This window comes from Ptychodera flava, chromosome 17 (assembly GCF_041260155.1).
Source record: "Ptychodera flava strain L36383 chromosome 17, AS_Pfla_20210202, whole genome shotgun sequence".
In the NCBI taxonomy this organism is placed as follows: Eukaryota; Metazoa; Hemichordata; class Enteropneusta; family Ptychoderidae; genus Ptychodera; species Ptychodera flava.
In genome coordinates, this window is record NC_091944.1 from 844,593 (window position 1) to 858,136 (window position 13,544).

The following is a 13,544-nucleotide window of genomic DNA, read 5'->3' on the forward strand; positions in this document are numbered from 1 at the left end:
ATGTTCAGTGATATCAAGAGTAAAATCAACTATAAATTTATGCTGAGAGTGACGTAGGCGAGGCCCAAGCAAATTCATCCATTACTGCTAATTAATGGTTCAAAGTGCTTGAAATATAATAATAAGGTGTATTTTGCTGTGTGGGAAATAACGAGCACAGTGGCTGATATCCTGATATGTGTGACTAGTTGCTGGAAAAAGTGAGAGTTGGTGAAAGATCCCATAAAAAAGTTTGGTTATCATACAGACCTTTGAGCTGCCAAACACTACTATTATATGCCTTTCAACAAACCGATAGTATGAGGTACGAGTATCAACTAATTACCTGTGAGTTGAATGCTTCCCTCGTTTAATTGTTTTAGCTGAATACAATGTCATCACAACAAATAGATACTGAGATAATATAAAATCCCATAGATATTTTCCGTCAAATATTTGGGCAATTACAGCTGAAATAGTCGGTTCTTGAGATGAGTTTACGGATTAAATGGGAATTTTCAGGAAAAAAAATCCAATATCGCAGCCATGGTTACGGTCCACTAACGATTTTATGTAAATTTTAAGAGCAACTCGGATGCAACATGAAAACACGTAAAATTCAAAGTTGATGATCCCTTTAATGCCCAGAAAAAGCTGTTTTCATACATTTTTAGAAATTCAAGATGGCCACCATGCAGGTCACGTGAATTTTAAAGGGACAGATGTAACGATACTCAGTCACCCCGCTAGCCCTGTAAGTTTGAGAAGTTTACATCAAGCGGTTTTAGAAGAAGAAGAAGAGGAGGAGGAGGAGGAAGAAAAAGAAGGATTCTAACAGTAATTAGCAACAGCATACTGCCGCACGAAATGTTCGTATTCAAGATAAAATACACTACGTTAAAAAGAAATGTCTTTTCACATACAATAGGTCGCACAGTTTTATCTCTGGCGATACTGGATATTACGAAGTGATGTGACGCAAGAATAAGATGCTGTGACGTGATGTGTTTTAATCTGATGTGATACAATCTCATGTGATGTGACGTTACAAATATTTTATTTTACAGTAACTACAATTGATCCGTACACACACTGAATCTGAAAACGATAAAAATAGGAGCTGTGAGATTATCTTCTGCGCTAAGATGTACAGAAAGTAGCTTGTGGGGAGCAGTGAGCCGTGAAATCCCCCAACTCTCGTTCTGATTAAAGTTACTGTGTAGATTGAAGCAGCACACGGGAAATCTCTAGGTTAATGACTATCAAATTGATGTTGCAGATAGCTAAGGTGCGTAACTCCACAGAGTAAATCATCGCAAAAAGTTCACCCAGAATGCATCAATTTTAGATTTGATTCTAAATTATTGATATCAATGTATCAAATCATTTTCCTCGTGCCAAAACAACATCATTTATTTCATTTGTATTCCTTACTAGATACTCATTCCCATAATTCATTCAAATATTTCTCCTAAAAGACAATTGGCTTTCCGATTCTTCACGGTTCTTGTGTCTACATGTATATACTTTGGGTATCTCGTCGAGTGTCATTTTCGCGTACTCCTGTCTTCTACGCGCATTTTTTGAATCTCTCTCCCGATACCTCGTCGCATCCTGGCGTTATGTGCCTACCTCCCATTGTGTCCACACCCGTATACCTTCTCGTGTCTCCCTTCCATTCTAATATATTGACAGAAACTTGAATTTTAAGACGGATGCGGAAAATGAAATGTCACAGACGCGCCAAAAGATCATTTGCACAGACTGTTTGGTATGATATTGCAAGTTTGCGATACATATATAATCTAAGAAATTAAACTTCTATGCATTAGCACATTCAGAATTGGCAACGTGACACTCCTCTCTAATGAATAACAAGATCTGTTGGTAAGTCTATATCGACGCATAATACTTGAAGGAATAGGTATGGACAGACACGAAACAGGAATATTAAATAATAATAATAATAAATATTTTGCGTTTTAGATTTTCACTTTCTCTAAAAGAATTCCAGAAGTTTTTTCACTGTCTTGTCTATTTATACTGAAGAGGTAAGCAGTCAATTGTTGGTATAATTTGTTATGCTTTGAATTGTGACTGTAAAACTAATCTTTTTTAATTGATTCAACTCTTCACGATACAATACGATCGTATACGCAGAGAAATGCCGACGTCGTGATTTCAGTGTTGCCGCCATTCTCCGCCGTAATATCAATCTCTATCCAACGTATACGTTGTTTTCCTGTGTAAATTTGCAAAGTTTTCAAATATCGAAATTCATCATGTCACTGTCATTTGCACGACTTGCAGACTTGCAACCCTTTCCCGTCGCAGTTCATCAAGAAATAGCTCGGATCATGGTGCTTTAATAATTATAAGTTGTACATCATCATCGTCAACATCATCATTGTGATATTTTGTCTTCGTTGTCTCCTGAATTTTTGAAGTATGTCTGGTTTGTACAGAGTCAATGCCATATTGTTAAGAAGATGGGGAAACAAGGCTTCGTGAAAGAGTAGAATAATCCTTAATATTGATTACAGGGGTTTCAGAAGGAATAGGGAATATTAATGAAGAAAGGAAAAATTGTTGACACTCGTAGTTCAAAAAGAGACAGTACAAAACAAAGCTAATTCAATATTTGATTTCCAAATCAAAAACAAATTTTTGCTGGCTGTAAAATATTGTTCTAAAACGTCACTAGATAATATCGACTTTGTGTGAATTTCCCATGGTACCCTTGTTTAATCATATAATCTCTCAGTTTTCATTCGTTGATTTGTCCTACCTATGTTATTCATCAAATAGATTGTATCTTTAGAATTAGAATTCTACTAATAGAACAAGAATAATGATATAAGATGAGAATCCCTATACGACTGCTATATCTGCACTGCAATCAAAATTAGATGGCAAGTTTTGCTGTTCTTCTCAGACAAAAGTTCAGGTTTCTAGTTTCTGTGACTGTTCAACGAATTGATTGACCTTTGCGAGAACATAAATATCTGCTCAACTGCTTTGATCGAATGCACAACTTGATTTCTCGCCACTCTCACTCCTATGTATTTATCACAGATGCGAGTCAGAATATTTGTTCAACTGTCAGCTGGCACGTACTGAGGAAACAGCAACGATGTACAATGAAAGTCACATTAGGGTCATTGCTAAGGTCTGAGTATAGGTCACATCAGGGTCACTGCTGCTTAAGTGAACATAGCCAACGTCTCACACTTAGTCAGGAGTCAGGAGTTATACTGTTCGATGACGTCATCGAACACTCAGAGAAATAATGCGCAATTCTTCACATCAATACCATGATATCCGATGAATATGGTTTAAAAATGTGGCGTTCATGCTGAAAATTTTCAAAGAACAAGAGCCGTCTTCGTGTGTCAGTGAAAACAAAAGTTGATCGCGCCCGACTCGTCAGGAACGTCCAATTTTCATATAAGCGGCACTGTGGAGGAATATGTAAAGAAGAGTATGAAGTCTTCAGCGATCACACATCAACACATGCAGGTAGCTGTATGTCTCGTTTTTATTACTATTATTATCTTCATGTATATATTTCAAAAGCATTAAAACACGAATTATGCGTGACTCTTCTAAAACGAGCCTAAAAGGATGACAAGTATAAAGATCAGATCTACGGATCTGAGAACTCTGACTTGCTCTCAATAAGACGAAGACTAAAGCTAAATAGTGCCTTAAGCAAAATTTAAAATATGCCTTTGTACACAGGTATTACTATTAATATAGGCACATTTCAGTTGCATAAAAATTTGCATTTTAGTGTTATAGCCCACCCTCAATGCAATCATTTGCTTTACACTAAACTTACGCCAAATGTTTAAACAATAAACACTTTACATGAAAGATCGAAAGAGATTATGTTTGATGTGAGAACAGTTGTTAAAATTACGAATAATAAAATTCTTCCTATTACATACACCTCAACTGTCGTTGTATATCTGCGTCATTCTCTCCAGAAGCTGACATCATATATGACAAAATACCTTATCGCAATTCTTAATTTAAGAGATTTTGCTGTATAAGTACCACTTTTTAAGATTTTTGAAATTTCCTCAAGTTCCGTAAGAAATACAAAGATTCAGTTTTATCAGTGTGGTATTGAATATCATGATCATTTTCGTAGAGTTCACATGAGTGAAGTGACTGATAGACAAATCAGTACTTTGTCATCGGTATATAAGACGTGGTTTATGAGTGCATCTGCTATCTGACGTGATAGCCACTTTTCGTTTTCGCTAGAATACAAGTAAGATCGTCAACATAAATTTGAAGAAATAATAGTTGGTTACCTTACCCCATGATAACATGAAACGACGATGAAATAGAGTGGCTAATCCCACATAGAATGTTTGACTGCGATACAAAAATAAAAAAAACGCACAACAGAGGGTGCTTTGCCCTAGGCTATTATTTTTAACATGGTTCAATAATTCACCTCATCGAACGCCTTTCTAGCTTCAAGGAAACACGTGAAAACTGAAGCATGTGTCTTTTATAAAAGTCAACAATCTCTTTCTGGATGTAAATGCACATGTCGGCAGAGTGCTTCCTCTTGAAACCAACTTGAGAATCATTTGTGCTGATTTGTGATCGATTCATGACAACACACAGAGTTCAAAGACTTTTGCTATATTGATAATACAGACGTATTTATATCGTTTAAACCTTGTTTAACTGTTGGTACGATCATATCTTGCATAAAGTTGTCAGGGAAGTACCCATGCATAAAATGAATTTCATACTTGTTGGCAGTCACCATGTCTCTGATATTTCGGTGTTTTTAGTCTTGGAGAGTGATTTAACCTCCGTGATAGATTCAGACGCTTGATGACGATGTTGGACCACGATACTACTGTTAGACCATACAGATCCAAGCTACCAATGCATTGTAACCAACGAAATGCGTCAATAATTTAATCTGGTTGTTGTACAGTCCGTTCTCCTGGTTCTGATAACTTTCAGAGTTTACACATCGGCTTGAACTGAAAGTTAACTGATTGCCAGATTTCGGACAGAATTCAACAAAAAACGTGAAAATTCATTAAATCAGTGTAAGGTAAGACTGGAAATGCTTTGAAAGATCGTTTGCGCCGTGAAAGGTCAGATTACAAATTTTATTGAACTGGAAGGGAACTGAAAACGAAGATGTCTGTATGAGACGGAAATACTATCAACGGTATTATCAACACATTTATGGAAACACTACCTATTTCTTGTAGTAGCCCCGTGTGTCACATTTCGATGGTAAGATACAGTGTAGGGTTTGCCAATTCTCTAGGGAGTATTTACGACTCAGCAATTACAGAATACATTAATGCTTATAGCATGGTATTAGCTCGGGAAAACTTTAATTATTGCTTACATTTGATAATCAGCATTTTGAAGCAATCCTTACATGCAATTTAGTCGATTTCACAGAGCTGTACAAGTGAAATGTGTGCAGCATGTGTGCCCGATGTTTTGACTTTCAATATCAGAAGAAAACATGAAATAAGCAATACTATGTTATCTCCATGCTCTGCGTTGAAACAAACATAACTATTCATCTAACATAACTTGGAACGAGATCCTTCGTTGAATAGAAACTTCGTCTCCGCTGTTCATGTACATGTAATCGTTTAATATGCCAATGTCATGCATGACTAGCCATTAAACGACCGAGGACAATTTCGGGTCGAAGTGTTTTTCAGCATTTTGGACTTATGTACGCCGTGCCATTTTTATTGTGAAATAATTATTATGAAATAAGTTTAGAAATTATAGCTATGTGTTTTCATCGCTTGACAAGTAAGTGAAGTAGTTTAAATTGGTAAATACATATGGTGAAGGGGAGCTTTTATATTCAATACGCAGTTAAAATTGTTGATATTGGGAACAGAATTTCACACTCACTGCCGCTCTGGTATTCCAAAGGGAAAACAAAACAAATATCGATGATATGTTTTCCTCCATATTGAAGTGCATATTAGGCTCCACACAAATTTCAAAAACATGTTTGCAGGTGAAAATCTTTACGGGTCATTTACTCGTTTAATGCCATGTTAATATAACATTTTGTGTTTAAAATAAAAGGGCAGACATCGCATATATGCATATCTACGACCTCTGCTGAGGCCCACCCCTACATTCGAAAGCATACATTTGGAAAACTGGACTTCAAATAAAAATATAATGACATATGTGCAATGATGGAATTTTGCATTTAATATTTTGCCCAGGCAGTTATTACAGTGCTGCATGATGACAGTGTATGGCAATATAAAATGTTGATACAGACTACAGTATTGAGCAGTAGTAATAACAGAGTCTAAAGACTGATAAAGATCATAATATCCAACATGATTTCTTTACATCAGCAATAATGTATACATCATTGTGATCAAACAAACACACGGCTTTTACAATTTAAAGCTTAAATAAGCAATCCTTAGAAATAAGTCAGCATTACAGAACTTCGATCGTCGATTAGATCAAATTATAAACATGAAATGCGCATTGATAACGTTTAATTCTCTTTTCAAATCATAATGTAACTGCATTATGGTATTTTAAATGTGCCAACGCAAGGGACTTTGCAAGCTTTATCTGAGACTGCAAACAGCATCGCATGTATTTTCTAAATTGCCAAACTCAATGTACACAATGCATACATATAGAGAAGATGGGATAAGAACGTAGTTCAAACATTTTCAATCATACATAATGCCATGTTACTGCAAGTAGGTTTATTTGTCTCTGCCAGTTTTTGAAATTCCAAATCCACCGCTGCATCAACCACGATATCCAATTATCCTACACGTTTTTGAATTACCAACTCTTTATCACCAAATCTTTATGCACATAACCAATGTTATTCCAAAAGTACCTTGCTAAAGTCTGACCGAATAACGTACATAATGAAATGCTACTTCCTAAATAAAGACAATCTGTCCTTGAAGAATGACATTTCGAAAGCCATCTCGACCTCGAAATATCGAATATAATAGCCGCTATATTCAACGACCATCTAAGTGAGTTTGATACCACTGAAATCGAGGTCAACATTCCCCCACTCAGTAGTGCCACAGTCTGATTAAGACTGTCAGTACAGTGACCTCAGATAGGTCACGCTAGGTGGAGAATTGTTGACACAGTTCTGTACGCCATGAGCTCCTGAAAGCGATAGTTAAATTTGTCTCACCAAAATTTGAAAGCATGAACGATTGTGAGTTGTCTTTTCAGCAGTGCGCTGTTGTTGACATAAGCCCTGCCACAAGGGGTCAAGCCTTGATGCACTAAATGACGTCATCTTTTCACCGGCAAGCTCGTTTGACGCTTTGGCAACGATTGTTAAAGCTGCATATATGCGAACAGACGTACATCAGGAATTCATAGTGCGTGAAAGCGTTGACGAGGCCAAACCACGCCAAGTAATTGAGTCGCCATACTCTAATGTACAGTCAATATCTTGTATTTCCGTACCACACAATGGCTTGTTCCATGTCAAACTTCGTCTGATTTTACATGTCTCGAAATGTTCACAACATACCGAGAATTCGAAATAATGAAACGCTAGTAATTGTCATACCAATGTATGTGGCAGATTTGACGTGGGAATATTAAGGGAAACAACCTTGGTTTTTGAGAGCATTGTTTCTTTTTAAGAGTAATGCCTGGATTAATGTTACAGTTTATGCAGAAAACTTACATCTACACAAGATCTTGTTGCGTAAATGTTTAGTTTTGTTCCTTTTTTGAATTCTACGGGAAATTCTTAAATTTATCTGCAGTATTATGTAAACCATTAAGGACCTGGCATGGTTTAAATATACTAGACATGATTGCAAGGCAAGGTATACAACTGAGGCATGCCCATGCTCAGCTATATGAAAGAAATGAAGCTTAGTCCACGACCTTACTTGAGTGAGCTGAGAGCGCTATCTGATTGACAAGTAGTTTTCTTTACTGACAGGGAAACTCAACATGTCTGTGCTGTAGTCGGAAATTCTACACATATTAAGTTTATACACAGTACACTCACAGTCACTCAAAAACTTGACATCACCGTGGTTTGATAGAAAATGATCGATTTGACGTTACTTACCCATTAGTTGACGCTAGTTGTAAGGGCAACACCAGACCGAATAGGCTGAAAATCATGGCAAACAGAATAACATACATTTGTGAACGCATCTGCATGGCGGTGCTGCCAAAGGACATATTCGCACAGCTCGTGATTATTTGCTCTGGAGAGAACCGTGGTCTTGATCAGACAGTGAACTTGTTGGATACACTATCGATGACTTACATATTCAGAAGACATCCTTCAAGTGAGCAGCGGAGTTGATGTCTAATACCGCAACGATCTGCATACACGTACGCATACGTTGTCAGGTAGCCACTGCAATGTGCACTGTTATATGCCGAAAGTAAACTCCCTAGCTTCGTGTAAATATTTCCTCTGACAATAATAGCCTTGTTTTAACTCTATAGTAGACTATAGATTCGACCGACAATGCCTTTCAGACTTGCTTTGGAAGTTTATGTAATTGAAAAATAAGAAGTGTTTTAGATCACGTGTTCCCCTACCGAATCTCAATGATAATAAATGATTATTAAAAATATATGACGTTAAGTCTGCAGTCGAAGAAATAAGAAAGAGTTTTATTGCCTGAAATGAAATGGTTTGCGATAGGTATAATGTAACCCTTTGACCATATAAAGCATCGTGGAATAAGCTACTATTCACCCAGAAATTGAATTACACAAATATGAATAATAATCACCATTATGATTGTATTAAAATCTACCTTTGATACTTCATGCCATGTGTTTGTGCATTAATTCATTTATTTTTCCAAAATTCAAAGGTTTCAATCCCTTCCTGGATGAAAAGCTACAAAAATACTTCCCGCTATTCCAGCTCCACAAATATCGATATAGTTTGTCAGTGTGTTGATAAGGCTCTTGTTTTTACACATATTAAATAATATAAGGACAAGGTCAAGAGTAATTTATTTGTTTAATTTATTTCAATTAAACTGATAAATATTGTGACATGATATGTAATTGCTTAAATTATTCAAGTCACTGGGGACAGACTTAATTAACTGTAAAATGCATTTCAACCACGGAAGGCAGGAGTTCAGATAAATTCATGGTTTAAAATTACTTCAGACAGCCACAGTGCAGCCACAGCCTGATAAACGAAATGTCGTACAACTAACAATATTCACCTTTTTCGGTTTGATACAAAAGTTTAATATATATCATCCTGTGAAAAATGATCATTCAAGTCTTTTTATTGCTGCCTACAAAAGATTTTATGATTCCAGTTGTATATGTAGGTTTTCTGTTCAAACAGCAGACATAAATACCTGTAAAATACCAAATCATCTATTTCCATGTCTCTAAATATAGCAAAGCTTCTGTTTGTCGGGTATTCTCCTGGCATTACTCGTTACATTTTGAAATGTTTATTTGCATAGATGATCACGTGTACAGGCAAAACGAGATAACGATCATCCATTGGTAGATTACCAGATATCCAGCTTTTCAGAGAAATATCTGATTTATCATCACTCATCATCAGTCACGTGTTTTCATTCAAAAGGAGAATTCAATATCTGATTTATGAATAACATCTAGCTTACATCCATGACGGCCATGGTCTTATCCGACACATTTTGTATTCGGCTACAGTGATGGTCTTATCCGACACATTTTGTATTCGGCTACATTGATGGTCTTATCCGACACATTTTGTATTCGGCTACAGTGATGGTCTTATCCGACACATTTTGTATTCGGCTACATTGATGGTCTTATCCGACACATTTTGTATTCGGCTACATTGATGGTCTTATCCGACACATTTTGTATTCGGCTACAGCGATTCTCACTGCTATAACATTCATAGCACGTCTTAGTTCATCATTTGTCGTGTTTCTCTTTAATTACCTTTGACAAACTCTTTGAAAATTACATCAAGTTAATTATGTTTGTCCTCAGCTAGTGTTGTCTAATGACGCTATCAATCATGGAAAAACGTCGAATTTCCCCTTCGACTCAAAGAAATGATTTCAAACGAATGGTAACAGATCTGTAAAGTGTGGAATTGCAGCTACGATTCGCTGTTCTTTGTCAAATTTGCTAGCTTTATTTAGATCTTTTCTTGAAGTACATGCAAAATACTGTTTCGTCAGCGCAGTATTACTAATCGTTAAGGGAATGCTAAAATAAAAACTTCGAAGTATTAAACGAAGTGACACAGTATTTGAGCAAACAAATCACCTGAATATATTATTACAGTACGATAACACACGTGATAAAGTCAATAATTTTTAACGGCTGGCATCGACAAGTATTTATGATCGAGTCGTGTTCGTTCATAAATAATTTTTCTTTTTACGGTCGAAAACGTCTACAATAACTTTCAATTTCTATTTTCGAATTCAGTTCGTGTTGTGTTGCTGAGTATTGTAGTTGCATTTGTGGCTACCCTTGATAAACGATTGTGATGTCCGCCCACGGCGGTTTGCATCAATATAACGGTAATTGTGTCGATAGATACGGCCATGTTAATCGACTTTGTTAGCATCGGCAGGGAATTTTCATGATTGAAAAAAATAGTCATGGGCATACAGAAAAACCGTGACGGGGACAAATACGGGTACGAAACATATTGACTACAGAATTGCCAAAAAAGGACTATAAAAATCGACAATACCTTAAAATACCAGACAAATATTGAAAAGAATTGAACTGAGAAAAAACAGTAAATAAATAAGTTTTGATCTGACTGTAGAAACCACTCGTATTTTATTTTCAAGGGAAATGCGGTCTAGAGACTACATCTCAGGCAAGATCAGTATGTGTTCGACCTCTTAGATAGGAACTGAGTTATTGTATAACGATTCCAGAAATGCCATAACCCAATTGCAGTCTTGCAGAAAAATGTCATGACATATTGTGAGACTTGAAGAGAGATCTATTTATACAATCGAAAAGAAATCTTTGTGTTTATCAAGAGATGACAACACATAATTCTAAACTCTAGGCAAAATATTTTCTGAACCGTAACCAGCTCTATATGTTAATGGAATTTCAGCACAGAGATCATGCAGATATGAGAATGCATAGAATGGACTAAAATGACATGTTAAATAAGCTTTGGACGAAAAAACCAATTCTGTCTGTAAAAATATGATTTCTGTGAAAAATCTGACTTACGGTAATCCCCATTCCAATCAGGTATGTTCCAATTGTTTTCTGGGCCTAAAGGAAGTATTTCTAAGTGGGCAAATGTGATAATGGTTGGTAAGTTTAGGATTTTAGGCCAGTTTTTTAGGGGGAAAACGTCACATGACGCTATAAATAAGAAAACAAATTGCCATGATTTGAAAAGTAGCAGAAACAACCTGTTTACAACGTTTTACATTACGTGTTTATGAATTTACAATATCGAGTACGCTAGGGCGATATTAAAAGACTTTCCACGTAAAACACTGATGTATTTTGAAACATAATCGATCGTGAACGGTGTGAGGCAGGGAAATGAATAACTTATGGGTTGGATGATCGACAGGTGTGCGATATGGTATTTTTCACGCTTGTTTTCGATTTGGACAGGAAATTTGGTCAAACAATTGATGAATTATTAAAGTATCGATATCCGGTAATGTTCGCCTTATGGCTTTTTCTATTTCCGATGATATTATCTATCGCGTTGAACCCTGTCCTGTTTTGAAAACATTGCTTCCATTAGGTAGTCACAGATGCAGTTATTCTCATACTTTTTATTGTGTTTGTTAAATGTCTACTTTTATGGTGACTGTATTGGCTACGAAATTTGTATGATTAGAAAAACAAGTCATCGTTGATGACACAGTCCCCACTTGTTAATGGGTATTTTGATTACAGGTCCTCAGAGAGGATAGAGTCCTCTTCATTAGGTCTGTGATAAAAATACTTTTGAATGAATTCGCTTGATACATGTCTGAGTTATGGTTCAGGACATGAAAAATATCGTAACTAAATGGTCGTACAGTGGCCATATTGGATCGCATCACAAAACAAATTGATGTGCATAGCTATGACATTGGTCGATGTCCTTGTACCAACTTTGAATAAAATTGGTCGAAACATGCGGATATGCCTGAGAAATGGCTCTGTACATGAAAAAATCGTAATAAAATGGCCGCCTGGCGGCCATATTGGATCGTATCACAAAACAGATTGACGTGCATATGTATGACATAGGTCAATGTCCTTGTACCAACTTTGAATAAAATCGGTTGAGATATGCCTGACTTATGGCTCTGTACATGAAAAAATCGTAATAAAATGGCCGCACAGCGGCCATATTGGATCGTATCACAAAACAAATTGCCGTGCACAGCTATGACATTTGTCAATAAGCTTGTACCAACTTTGAATAAAATCGGTTGAAACGTGCCTGAGTAATGGCTCTGTACATGAAAAAATCGTAATAAAATGGCCACCTGGCGGCCATATTGGATCGTATCACAAAACAAATTGATGTGCATATCTATGACATTGGTCAATGTCCTTGTACCAACTTTGAATAAAATCGTTTGGAACATGCCTGAGTTATGGCTCTGTACATGAAAAAATCGCAATAAAATGGCCGCCTGGCGGCCATGTTGGATCGTATCACAAAACAAATTGACGTGCATCTGTATGACATATGAAGTAATCCTTGTACCAAGTTTGAATGAAATCGCTCTAGGCATCTCAGAGATATCTGCGTGAACGGACGCACGCACGCACGCACGCACGCACGCACGGACGCACGCACGCACGCACGGACGCACGCACGGACATGACCAAACCTATAAGTCCCCCCGGACGGTGTCCGTGGGGACTAATAATTATGACCGTACTATCGCATTGGCTTTTAATTAATATTACTAAATAAATCATTTGACTTACTGTATGGTTAATCAGACTCTTCTCTGATCTAAGAAATCTATTTCATAACAGCGCGTAAATCAATTCTATTTTAGTTTAATACATCCAGATTTTGTTTGACAAGGGGCCAACTCTGTATCTGGAATTTCACGTATGGCAAAAATGAAAAATTCAATGATTTGAAGCAATTGCGATCTTGTAACTCTTGACGTCTTTCCCCTCTGTTTTATCCATGTTGGAGAGTAACACTGATATTTCCCAAATGGACGTCACTGCGGTCTAATCATGGATGTCATCATGGATGTCATCATGGATGTCATCATGGATGTCATCATGGATGTCATCATGGATGTCATCATTCCGTCGTAAAGGTTAATGGGAGTAGGAAAAGAAGGTTGTTAACCCTGAGTTCATCTGTGAATTCAAAAAAGGTATTTGGGAAAGAGTGTTCAATCCTGTCATAGAAACGTGTATAGTTAATGCACGACAAAGCCACACAGGCTTGTGTGGTGTTTTCCAGATAAATAATGGATAAATTCACCCAGATTACGACCCATCGACAAGTTCAGGACATCAAATGAGTTTTTATTTTCACAGTTGATGGAATCATTGTTCCTTAG

The 13,544-nt window shown here is 36.7% G+C and overlaps 1 protein-coding gene across 1 annotated transcript in view; it reads right to left on the minus strand.

Annotated features, from left to right (window-relative positions):
• Positions 1-8,422, minus strand: part of LOC139115093 (glycine receptor subunit alpha-2-like) — a 28,487-nt gene extending 20,065 nt beyond the window's left edge. The window contains exon 1 of the mRNA XM_070676985.1: positions 8,096-8,422. Within this exon, the coding sequence (XP_070533086.1) occupies positions 8,096-8,211 (116 nt within the window). The 5' untranslated portion in view covers positions 8,212-8,422. The remainder of the gene's footprint in view (positions 1-8,095) is intronic.
• Positions 8,423-13,544: the final 5,122 nt, after the last annotated feature.